Source organism: Vulpes lagopus, chromosome 24 (assembly GCF_018345385.1).
Source record: "Vulpes lagopus strain Blue_001 chromosome 24, ASM1834538v1, whole genome shotgun sequence".
NCBI lineage: Eukaryota > Metazoa > Chordata > Mammalia > Carnivora > Canidae > Vulpes > Vulpes lagopus.
The window spans coordinates 44,283,442-44,297,172 of NC_054847.1; the positions used below are offsets into that span (position 1 = coordinate 44,283,442).

Below are 13,731 nucleotides of genomic sequence, written 5' to 3' on the forward strand. Positions count from 1 at the left end.
AGATAAGCCAGGCAGAGAGAGACAAATATTGTATGACATCACCTATATGTGAAATCTAAAAAGACCACATTCTTATGAGGAGCTGAGGGTGGTGGAATTGGGAAGATGCTTAAAGGTAGAAACTTATCACCAGTAGATAAATAAGTCTAGAGGCCTAAGACAGAGCATAGAAATTATAGTCAATAATACATTATAAACTTCAAAGTTATAAAGAGATAGATCTTAACTGTTTTCACCACAAAAGAGAGATAATTGTGTGATACGATAGAAGTGTTAGCTAACACTGCACTGTTAATCATGCTACAATATATAAATGCATCAAACCAAAGCATTGTATACCCAGACCTTATACAGTGCTTTGTGCCAGTTATATGTTAATAATTAAAAACTAAAATATTCTTTTGAAAAATAAATGAATAAAAAGAAAACATATGCCACAGGAATGTTTATGTATTTGGAGAAAAAGCAGCAGACTGAATCTCACCTTCCCAAAGCAATGACAAAATCAATAAGGACAATAAATAAAATGATATAGGACGTTCCAAATTTGGAAAAGTATATAGCACAGGAATTATATAATACAATATGCACATAACTATATCATAAGAAAATATGACAAAATAGAGAGATACCAAGCTTAAACATGAATATTTTCACTTAAATAAAATGGTTCAAATTGACACACACAGCAAAACCCAGTTCTATTCTGAATAAAAGAGACAGACTTAAAACACAGTGATTCAAAAAACTAAAAATAAAGGAATGGACTAGGCAAATGTTAATAGTAAGAAATTCAGAATTGCAACCCTGATACCATATACCAGATAAAGTACACTTTAGGCTATAAAGCAATAAACAAGACAAAAGGGACGGCATATGACATTAAAGCCACATTCCACAATGATGATGTAATAGTTATAAATTCTGCTACAAAGAGCACATCAACTACCTACATAATACAAAATTTATAGGAGATACAAAAAGTAATAGGTAGAAATATACTAAGAAAACTGTAACACACCCTTCTTACTAGGATAAGTTGACAAAAAACAACTTATAGAATATAAGAATACAAAACCATATAATCAACAAAATAGATATTCTGGATATATACTGAACAGTACAGTCTCATAACAGAGACCATACTTTCTTCTCAAGTACATATGGAATGTTTACAAAAACTAATCATATACACTAGAGCACATAGAAAGTAGCAGTAGGTTCCATAAAGTGGAAGTAGGGCAAACAATCTCTGGCAAAATGCAATGAAACTAGAAAGTAAAAATAAAACAAAAACTAATGAGTTAGTGAATAGAAATACAGTAAATCAAATTAATAAATCAAAATCTAGATTCTTTGAGAAAATCAACAAAAAAGGACAAACCATTAAGTTAATCACAGAAAAGGGGAAAAGTGCAAATAAAATAAATGATGAGGGAAAGGTCTAATGACACAGACGGAATTTTTTAAATCATTAAGAGACTACTTTGCATCTCTCTATGCAAACAAGTTTGAAAATCTAGAAGAAATGTATAACTACTTAGGCAAATATAGCTTCCCAAACTAACCCCAGCAAAGATAAAAACTTAAACAGGCCAATTTCATAGAAGAAATATAGGAAGTTATCAGGGAACTACCTAGCAAAGAATTAGGTTTGTATAGTTTCAAAGGGTAATTCTTCTAAAACTTTACAGAACAGATAGGGCCCAGGACTATCTATTATTTTAGAGTATAGAAATCAAAGAGAAATTTATTTTTTTAATGAAGAAGCATAATATTGATACCTGAATCTGATAAATATAGAATGAAAAAAATTAAAGACCAATATCATTATGAATACTGATGGAAAAATACTATCAAATGGACCCCAACACACATTAAGAATATAATATATTATGATAAAAATGTGTCTTGGGGTTTATATCAGGAATGCAAGGATGGTTCAATACTCAAAACTCTACTGATATTATTAATAGGCCATATTCATAGGTCTAAGAAAAAAAATCACATTACTCCCATAGATAATGAAAAAAGCCTTTGACAAAATTCAACATCCATGCATTCGTAATAAGAACTCTAAATAAAACAGGAATGCATGTACTTTCTTTAACATGACAAATATATGTACCTTAATCCTAAAGCCAACAAATATATGTACCTAAATCCTAAAGCCAACTCCAGAGGTATTCCCACTAAGGTCAAGGGACAAAAAAAAAAAAAAAAAAAAAAAAGTCAAGGAGGGAAAAGGGGGAAAATATACACCTATATTTGTAAATGGCATGATAGTATACTTCAAAAATTTTAGAGAGTTGATGAAAAACCTAACTCAAGAAATGAAAGAATCCAGTAAGGAAATAGAATATAAAACCAATATGTAAAAATCAAGAGCAACTTATACTTTAAAAAAAAAAAAAATAGAAGACACAATGAGTGAGAAAGGCCCATTTACAATTGCAACAAAGAAGATAAGGTATTTGGGAATATACTTGATAAGAAATATTTAAAGCCTGTATGAAGAAAACTATAAAGACTACTCTTAGAGGCATAAAAGTAGACTGGATCAAGTGGAAAGACATCCTTTGTTCTTGGTTAGAATGCCTCAACATTACTTATGATTAAAATATAAGTTTTCCCTAAGTTTATTTACATATTTAATATGATCTCCTTAAAAATTCCAGTGGCCTTTTTTTTTTTTGTAGTTAGAGCAGTTGATCCTAAAGTTCATACTTTATTGTAATATACTATGAAGTCTCTGTAACTAAAACATTATGCGACTGGCACATGAATAGGCATATAATTGGAATAGAATATAAAGTCTAGAAATAGGCCAGTGTATCTAATGTATGATAAAAGTGTTAAATCACTGGGGCAAATAAAGTCTTTATTAATGACAATGGATAGTCATTTGTAAAAAATAAAATTAAATCCTTTCTTTATACCATACATTTAGAATAATTAACTCTAACTAAATCAAAGATTGAAATGTAAAAGGTAAAAGTATACAAGTACTAGAAGAAAATATGACTGAACTCCTCTATAACGTAGGTACCAGGAACAGCTTTCTGTGACCAAAAATTCAGATGCATTAAAAGTCTGAGTATACAAAATTAGAAATCATTTGCAGGGCAAAAAGACATCATAAGCATAGTGAAAAGACATGTGACAAATTGGGAAAAAATTCTGTTACATATATCATAGGTAAAGGACTAATATCCCTAATTTATAAAGAGCTTTTATTTTTAATTTTTTTAAAAAAGATTTTGTTTATTCATGAGACAGAGAGAGAGAGAGAGAGAGAGAAAGGCAGAGACACAGGCAGAAGGAGAAGCAGGCTCCATGCAGGGAACCCGATGTGGGACTCGATCCCCGGTTTCCAGGATCATGCGCTGGACCGAAGGCAGCACTAAACCACTGAGCCACCTGGGCTGCCCATAAACAGCTTTTAAAGATAAAAGCAAAGAACCAAAAATTTTATAAAAAACTAGGGAAAACAGATGAATAGGTCCTTCCCATTAGAGATATAAAAATGTCCCTTAAGCATGTGAAACGATGTTTGACTTCACTCATAATAAGAAAAATACAAATTAAAAACAAAAAGATACCATTTCTTAAATTTAAAATGGCATAAATCCCAAAGCTTGAACATAATTGATTGTCACTGGCATAAACTTATTGACTGGCATAAATTTAAAAGACTTTGGTGAGCCTATGGAGAAATAGGCACTCTTCCTATATTGTTGGCAGAAATGAAAAATGGTGCATCTCTGGAGGGGAATTTAGCAATATTTAAAAGTACTACATGCACATTTACCCTTTGTTTTTTTTTTTTTTTTTTTTTTTTTTACCCTTTGCATCAATAATATAACTTCTAGGAATTTATTCTGAAAATATACCTAACAGTATGAACTATGCATACGCTCAACGTTATTTGTTGCAGGATTATTTGTAATTAAAAAAAAATTTAAAAAAATCATTACCTACCTAAACATGAAAGCATAGGAGACTGGTTATATAAACAATGGAATACACACACATTGGAAAACTAAATAGCTGTAAAAAAAGAATAAAGAAGAGCTCTATGAATTGATATGAAGTGATTACCAAGAGGTATTGCGTGAAAGATGCAAAGTACAAAAGAGGATATATAAAATGCTTCCGCTTCTATGTAAGAAAGGAGGAAAAATAGGAAAACATACTTATATCAGAGAAACACATAAAAGGTAACTAGAAAGCAATGACGTTTATAGCCCATTAAGGACTGGAGATACATGAGAATGGGGTGAAAGTACTACATACAGCACTTCTTTGAGTATACCTTTTTGTATAGTTTCTATGTTTGGAAGAATGTGAATATTGTACATATTCAAAAAATTAAATAAAAAAGAATAGGAAAGAAAGAAAAACCAAAACAGCAAACTGAAACAAACCTAGTTGTGTTTCAAATGAATATCATAATCACCGTAAACAAAATGGAGGAAGGGAGGGAGGCAGGAAGGCAAATCTAAATAAATATGAACACAATATTTAACCATAAACCTTTAGTCTTGGGCAAGGTGAAGTGAGGGGGCAGAGTGAGAATTACAAACAAATCTTGAATAATATTAAGTTTGTTTATTGTGATGGCATGGGTGAAACACTCCTGAAATTGCTTTAGATGTGCTAGAGGACTAAACAAATGAGTACACATATTGATGTTGCTGGAAGCCAGGGTTAGTTATCATCATGGGAAGAGCATATAAATATGAAATGGGGGAAGGCAAGAAAGAATACATAGAAATATAGGTATCAGCATGAACTTATGATCTCTGAAATATGTGTATATGCATATTTATGTGCATGTATGTGTTAACATATGTGTGTATATGTATCTATATATAAGAGAAGTTATATGTATATAAGAGTACATATTTCCTAGCTCTGTCTATTGAAGAGCAAAGAAGCAGATACCCCAGTAGTGATGAGTACATATGGCACCATTCACCCAATAAAAAGAACTACGGCTCCTCAGAGAAATAACTGATTCCAGAGCTGGGACAGTGTGGATATAAGGTAAACTTTATAAGGTAAACATTTTCTCAATGCCAGAAAATAAAGTGATCAAAAAAATTATGGGGGTGGATGGGTATTTAGAAGCTAGCTTGAAGGGGCTCTCTCTCTAGCCAAGTCTGGGACAATTTAAGCCCCAAAGTATGAACAGTAATGAGTTATAAATTTAAAAAAAAAATAAGTGCTCCTGAGTCCACAAAAATAATAAATAGCTAAGTCAATGAATGAATGTATAGGAAAGAAGGGAAGATTCTCAGAAAAGAATGCAGAGAACCTCTGGTAAATGCAATGGGAATCATTTTGTGGCCGTCATGACAAATATTGGATCAGGAAAGACTTATGAATGGATGTTACATCTAGGGAGAAATTTTGATGAGGATATTTGCTGGTCTTAGAGTGTCTCCTCACTGACAGCTTATTAATAGCAAGGGAAGGGGGGAAAACAGTAAATTTATGGTGAAAAAAAATGGGTAACACCTTGATAGGGTGATACAAATTAACATCAACAATGAGAAATGAGAGACAGATAGAGATCATGCACCTCCAAATGTGACCTTAGGAAGGGCACAGCATCACTTATGCAGTATTCTGGCCAATAATGCCTAACCTCAATTTAATTATAAGGAAATATCAGACAAATCCAAATTGAGTAACAATCCATTGTGGGGTGGGGGTTGTGGTTGGTTATATTCTTCAAAAATATCAATGTCATAAAAGACAAAGAAAGAAAACAATGCCATGAACATTGCTAGGTCGACTGAAAAATTAACATAAGGAAAGCAGAATAAATAAATACTGAATATGGCATCTAAAAATTTTAAGTGTACATATATATTCATAAACACAGATAAGGGACAAACACATGAAGTAAAGGATGGCTTTCTGTAATTCTGATAAATGTTCTCTTTTTAAAAACCTTTTTATAAGTTTTAGACGTTTAGAAATGAGATATAATGAAATGTGCACAAGTTGTGTTTTCTTTGCTTCTCTTCTTGACTGTAGTTTACCCCTAGGTAGGTAAGAAAACTAAGGAGGTGAGCGAGGCTGCACTGTACAGGAATGAGCAAGAGCTGCATTGCTACTAATTATATCGGACCTCCTATTTGCCATATATTATTTATCTGCTGGTGTGTGTTGTACATGACTGTGCATTTGTGAAGTTATGCACTATGACAGAAAGACTTCCCTTTAATACGAGAGTCCCCATTCATAGTTTTTGTTTTTTTCTGGGGATTTAAAAACTAATATGTCATGTGAGAGATCATTATTTATGGTCACCTTACTAGAATATTACCTACCCCTTCCGTGTAGAATATATGCTTCAAAAGGGCACGGATGTTGTCTATCTTTATTATTCTCAGGGAACAGAACAGCGCCAGAACATAGTACAAAGTGAACACATTGGTTTTTTTTTTTTTGGATGAAGGAGTAGTTGTCAATATTGTTTATGCAAAATGAATATAAATAGTAACTTTATTAAATCAAGATAATTTAATGGGAAGGCCTGCAGAACAGCCTTCATCACTTTTAAGGTAAAGTTCCAATCCAAAAATCATTAAAAAAAACAACAAACCAGAGAGGTTAAATTGCAAGTCACATTACTCATAGACATCACAAAACGTCTTTTTTTTTTTAAATGAAAAACTTGGACTTCAGGTTTGCACCTGTCTTGTCTTCCAGTTGGAAGTGAAACCCTAGGTCTTTAAGTTACTTCTGTTTCTTTCACATGAACATTTCAGGGTCCTTAAGTAAAGGTACTATAGAGGAATGTGTTTTGAAACATTTAACTGGCTTTATAAAATGTGAAATGTGTTGGGAGGTAACTAATCAATGTTATTCTCAGCAAGGGAAATAAAGATAAAAATGAACTGTTTCCTAGTCCCTGTGTAAGAATGGAGAATTTATGAATTGACATGAAATTTGAGCATAAGGATCTCTTCTCTTCGGGAATCACTTAGAATTTTATTAGATGTGAATATATATATAGCCTTATTATCAGGCCAATAATATTGTATCAAGTAATTCTTATCAACACATGAATGGTCATAGAAGTTCTAATTTTCTTTGTCAAATTCCAGCATGAGTTAGAAATCATAGCTGGTTATTATTATTTTCATTCAATGAAATTATTTCTTTCAGTAACAATAATACAGATGTAAATGGATAATTTTAAGATAGGACTTGATATAATAACATTAATTCATTTAGCTCGGTTGCCCTCTTACCTAATATTATCCAGCTAATGATCTGGTTTAAAAAAGGCAGTCCTTGTTTCTTGAGTAGACTGTGATGGGTGCTGTACACAACATACATGGAAAGCACTATGCTCAGCATCTGAGAGTAAATACAAATCACATCAGTAGAAGAGAAGGTGGTGAGAGACTTATATTATAAAAAGAATCCTTAGAAAAGTGCTGGAACAACTGGAATCTAGCCCCAAAGCTACTGAAATTAGACCAGCTCATCCTCTCACAGCCCAGGCTACAAGATAGAACTCTGTCACTAAGCAGAAAATAAGGCACTTGACACTTTTGAGAGTAGTTTAGTATATGTGATCACACCATGTCTATTTAGAAATACTCATTATTAATTTTGAAGATTTCCTAACTCATGGAAATGCAGACGGTGCAATGTGGTTTAGTGTCTTCCACTTGTGGCCCTCACTCAGTCATGTCCATTGATTCAATACCTGTTTGTAGCCTGAATGTTCATACGGTAGTGGAAACACTAGGAGTTCAATAATCTTCAGGGAATACACATAAACTTGTGGAGAACTGGTAAACTATGGCTTGTAGGCTGGTAGCCTATTCTTAGAAATACTGTTTTGTTTAAACATAGTCACTTATGTATAGTCTACATTCATTCATTTTTGTGTCGTCTACAGCTCCCTCTGTGTTATAGTGGTAGAGCTGAGGATTTACAACAGACTCCTCAGGACCCACAGCCTAAAATATTTATAATCTGGCTCCTTAAAAAATTATCTTCCAACCCCTGAACTAGTGAATTATTTGCCATTTTTAAGAAAGATAGCTATGGCTGTAAACAAAGTAAAATCTCCTAGAGATCAGATTAGCAACCTCATCACCAATCCTTAAGATACTTTTAATTTATTTTACATTATCAGTGAATTTAGGGAAAAAATGCCGTTGACAAAGCTATGACATAATCATAGGATCCTTTCAACAGTAAGACATATTCTCATGTCGGAGACATTAACATGTTAAAAGATATTTATTGGGATCCCTGGAAGGCTCAGTGGTTTAGCACCTGCCTGCAGCCCAGGGCGTGGTCCTGGAGTCCCGGGATCGAGTCCCACATCGGGCTCCCTGCGTGGAGCCTGCTTCTCCCTCTGCCTGTGTCTCTGCCTCTCTCTCTGTCTCCCATGAATAAATAAATAAAATCTTAAAAAAATAAAAGATATTTATCTTGGAATCATCAAAAATATGCTACACAATAGAGCAATTTAATCTAAGTTAATAAAGTTATTGTAAAAAGGAAATTTTGCAACAGATTTACCTTATACTCAGGGATATTTCTAATAAGGACTCTAAGAATTTTAACATTATATTTGCTCCTGTAGAGTGGGATCCAGGAACATTCATTTCTGCCAAAGTAGTCATAATTATAGGTGAATTCTGTCAATGTTACCTCTGGGCTTTAGTGTAAAGCCAGTTGATACACCATTTAAAATGAAATATACATGCCTATGTCTTGATAAGACATTTGACAAAATACTTCTTGTCTTCTTATATGTTCTCCGTTGTTCTTTAAGGACAAACTAACACCTTTTAAGTGAGGCTATATTTTTATTTTAGAGTGTTCTTGGCATTACTTTCTATTATCCCAGGTTTGTTCTGAGGAAATTTTTTGAGAAGACACCTATAAGTTTTCTTTTGTCAGTGTTTTTAAAATTTTTTATTGTTAAAAAAAAAAGTGGTTTCCATGCTTATATAGAAAACAGCTGTCGTTTATAGAATATAACATTATATACTCTCTAATTTACACAACTCAGATATTATAGCTACAGATTAAAAACAGACTGAAGCTATATTAATGGAAATCACATATTGAGTACACAGTATAAATGCGAATTGATTCGATTTTGAAACCGCAAGTTCAAAGTTCTTTTTACCACCAAAGCCAGTAACCACGGTGAAGTCTACCTTCCCTGGCACATCATCTGAAGTCTTAAACTGGCTATATTCTTCATATAAACATACTCAGAGGCTGCTTTCACTAGAAAATTACCCTTCCCTTGACGCAAACGAGAACAATAAGAATCCCAGTCCAAATCTCAGTTCAACTTTTGGGTGAATACAGATGCCTCTTATATCTCCTTAATCTCTGCTCTCTTGGCATCTTTGGGCTTGTCTGCTGACTTTTTGGCTATTTCATACCCCTTAGAGACTATATTTCCATGAATTATCTTTTTTTTTCCATGTAATATCTTAAACAGAGAACTTTCTTCTCAGCCGGCAGGTATTGAGCAATGTAAACGTGATGGCATCTTAAGAACAATATCATTAAATACAATCATAAGATCCATTTGGTATATCATTAGTGTAATATGGTGTCGAAAACCTGTAACTAACTTGGGACACCTGGGTGGCTCGGCAGTTGAGCGTCTGACTTTGGCTCAGAGCATGACCCCAGAGATCTGGGATAAAATTCCACATCAGCCTCCCTGCAAGGAGCCTGCTTCTCCCTCTGCCTATGTATGTCTCTGCCTCTCTCTGTGTCTCTCATGAACAAATAAATAAAATCTTGGGGATCCTTGGGTGGCTCAGCGGTTTAGCGCCTGCCTTTGGCCCAGGGCATGATCCTGGAGTCCCGGGATCGAGTTCCGCATCGGGCTCCCTGCATGGAGCCTGCTTCTCCCTCTGTCTGTGTCTCTGCCTCTTTCTCTGTGTCTCTCATGAATAAATAAATAAAATTAAATAAAATATTAAAAAAAAAAAAACAAATCTGCAACTGACCTGAAACAGATGTAACAGCAGCTCTTCATTTATAAAACGATCTTTTCTTTTTATGAGAGATGTTAGAACACACAGGGACAGCAGAAGAACCAGCGAGCCAGCTCCTATTCTGTTTTAAAACACAATTCACAATTTTAAATTTCCTTAAGATATTTACTGAACACGCATCATATAAAAATGTTAGATATTTTACTCTAATGTAGATTCATCAGTCATTTGGTTTTATCATGATGAGGGAGCAAAATAGATATACAGGTATATAGGTATAAAAATCACAGGAGGAAGATGCAGTAGGGATGGGGTTATTTTTAATTCCTTACAAATTTTTAGATATTTTTACCTTATTTCTTTGATTTTTAAAGATTTTATGCATACCAAGTCCTTAGTCTGACTTGGATACATTTACAGAAAAACAATATAAAAAATAGTTAAACACATCATCAGTATCTACAACATAAATTTTCTGATTATGAACACTTACTCATACAAAAAGGATCAACATTTCTAATCCCTAGTATTGCTAGCATAACACAATGGTTCTATCATTAATCTTGGTGCTTTCCTCAGCTGCTCCTGGCTAAAGGAAGGGTAGGACAGAGGCCACAAAGGTAACATGTAGGTGAGGCATTTGAACAGTAAGGAAACAACAAACTACATTTTCCTTTTTTTTAAGAAGAGGCGGGCATTGTGGAGGGACAGAGGGAGAGAATATTTAGCAGGCTTCATGCCAGCATGGAATCTGATGTGAGCCAGCTCGATCTCACAACCTGAGGCATGAACCTCATGACCTGAGCTGAAATCAAGAATCAGATGCTTAACATACCGAGGCATCTGGGTGCCCCAACAAATTATACTTTTTTCAAGAACTAGGTATAGTATGGTTCCTGAGGTTGAAGAAAACTGATACCAAGGAAATGGTATACTAATGTTAAAGCTGTATTTCTCACCTCCTAAAAATCTGAGTAACATAGGACAATTGAAATAGTTGAGGACAGAATCTGGAAGCAGGCAATTTAACAAGTATAAGAAAAGGAGGTAGCTAAAGAGAAATAAAAAAGCAAAAGGGAGGGCTAAAAATGAATGAAAGCAGGAATTCCTAGGAAAATACTTGCTTGTTTTTGCTTGTTTGGATTCTTTTCACACTCTTTTTGAAAATTGTAAGGGAAAAAAGTAGTTCTACATTCAACATGGATTACCATTTAAGCTTAAGAAAACAGTGATCTATGATCAAGATTCTTTGCTTTTACTTTTTTAAAAAAATAATTTATATATTTTTAAACTTTTGAATAATTTAATTCATTGGCAAATATGTTTTTATTTTAGAGATTTGAGTAAGAAGAATATCATAGCTATGTTATTTTTGCTTTTTTCTTTAATTTTAATTTTTTCTTTTTAAATTTAACTTTAAATGTTTCACATATCTGTCTTAAGTTTCTAATGAAGGGAAGTGATGTGAGAGATCAAATGGAGAGCAGAAATTTCTCCATGAACCAGAAGTCAAAATAAAGAAGTTGCAATATAACCACTAGAACACCAGCACAAACTTAAATCACTGAGGAATTTAAATTAAGAAGCAGAGAGGGGGAAAAAACATAATTTTAAAAAATACAAATTAGGATTTCTCCTGTTTTAGCAAGTTTGCTTCTTGCATTCATCTTTAGTAAAATATGCAAGTGGCAAATTTCTATGGAGACCCTTTATATAATCTCTTCTCCTTTTACCATATAAATTCTGCTCAACTATGTCAACACTGCTTGAACAGGACAGAAAAGCAGAAACTGACCAAAGCAGGGAAAGGGGTTTTATAAAGACAACAGGAGAGCTCACACAGAAATATGAAGCAAGAAATAAATGAAAATATTTGAATTAATCTTCTTACATACTATTATAGTTTATGACAGATACAAAATGTTTTTACTTAGTAAAACTAATAAATTATGACTTAGAAGTATGGTCTTAGAATTCCATACAATTATTTTCGTTTTTTTTTTTTTTTTTTGCTAATAAATTGACTTTCTGGACTAATTCCTGACTTATTCTATACTATTCTATACTTCACAGAAATGAGATAATATGTGTTCACTGATAAATAACACATGCTCAAAAATTAACACATACTTTAAAAATATAATTTAGTTAATATTCCTCCAGGTAAAAAAGATATACCCTTATCAATTAAAGATTAGGTTAAAATGCTAAAAAAATTGCTTATACAGAGTTCAAAACAAAGTAACAAAGATGATTACATGATTAGAAAATGACAGGGAATGTTACATGAAATAGAGATCATTTAGCTTGCTGAGCACACAAATGCACACACATGTGCACACACACACAGCTAGACTTCTTGATAATAATTTAAAAATAGGTCAAAAGTAAAGGTAATCAATTATTTTACAGATTTGGTATACACTGAGAAGAAATAAATGTGACAGCAACATGGAGAATTAGGTAAGGTATACAGAATTTTCTAACAGTTTAATTAGATATAAAGTCAAGGTACAGAGTCTCCTCCCCTAGAGATCATTACATGCAGATTAGGAGAGAATTTCATTATTCTATGACATTTAAAGTGTGAACATGTTCAAAGGCAAAGACAAAGATTACATCACTGGCTTTTAGATATTTTCATTTTTGGCAAACAGAACAATTTTCTCATATGAAACCTTTACTGATTCCTCAATATACAAAAGCTTCTAGACTTTTTTTTCTTTTGCATTTTAAGTTATCACTGTTTGGCTCAATTTTATTTTTTTGATAGGCCCAGAAGTATCTCCAGGGAGCTTTAAGCTCCTCAGAGACTGAGCCAAAATTACGACTAATGGTTTGATATTAGTATTTTAACTTTTAGTTTATTCACTAGTTTATTTTGAGACTCATAACCAAGATGAGGTTTATATTTCATAGTGTTGACTGAGAAAAACAATTATATTCAAAAGCAAATAAGTTAAAATATTGTTCATACACTAGAAAGATATCTGGCTTTCTTCCTACAACAGGCATCAGCGGGAATACTGCCAGGAGCAAAGAGAAGAAAATCCAACTCAGTGAGATGCTCTGAAATAAATAAAAAAGTTATCTTTAGACAAATATGGTAAAGAAAACTGGCTTTAGTGTTTTGCAGACTTCATGGCTGTGAAGACTACACACAAAGCTTTAGAACTATTTAAAATGCAATACAGTTCCTCCTGGGGGCGGATTTGTCAAATAGTAGGCGCTGTTAGGTATAAGATGAGCCTTATCTGATTAAATTCTCACAATAACCTTATGAAGTAGGTTATATTACTCACAGTATTTCCGATGAGGAAACTGAACTCAGAGATGTTAAAGTATAAGTGTTCCCAGGTCTGTGACCAGTAAATGAAATAGCCAGGATTTAAACCTGGGTCATATTTCACAGCAAGGGCTTCAATCAATTTATGTTATACCATATGCTGATGATATCTATAAGAAAACTGGCCTGCAGTCATAATCAAGTGATAGAGCTCAGGAGGGAAGTAAAAATACTTTTGCAAGTAGATTAAGACAAAAAATTATCAATAACCCTATTAATTGGAGAATTTAGTAAGTTCTCACAAGGTGGAAAGAAGATATTTCTATCCTCCTGGTACCTACATCAAAAAGTTTCAATGTTTCAAAGTTTCTCCTATTCCCAGGAGTAGGAGAACGGTGACTTTTCTGACTTGAGTTCAGAGCAAAGCCTCCTAAG

The 13,731-nt window shown here is 33.2% G+C and overlaps 1 protein-coding gene across 5 annotated transcripts in view; it reads right to left on the reverse strand.

Moving 5' to 3' along the window:
* PIGN (phosphatidylinositol glycan anchor biosynthesis class N) overlaps positions 1-13,731 on the reverse strand; it is a 106,487-nt gene that overhangs the window by 33,180 nt on the left and 59,576 nt on the right. For all 5 annotated transcript variants that reach the window (XM_041739783.1, XM_041739782.1, XM_041739779.1 and 2 more), the window contains 3 exons: positions 12,988-13,079; positions 10,023-10,131; positions 7,272-7,380 (listed from right to left, as the gene is read on the reverse strand). In XM_041739783.1, the coding sequence (XP_041595717.1) occupies positions 7,272-7,380; positions 10,023-10,131; positions 12,988-13,079 (310 nt within the window). The remainder of the gene's footprint in view (positions 1-7,271; positions 7,381-10,022; positions 10,132-12,987; positions 13,080-13,731) is intronic.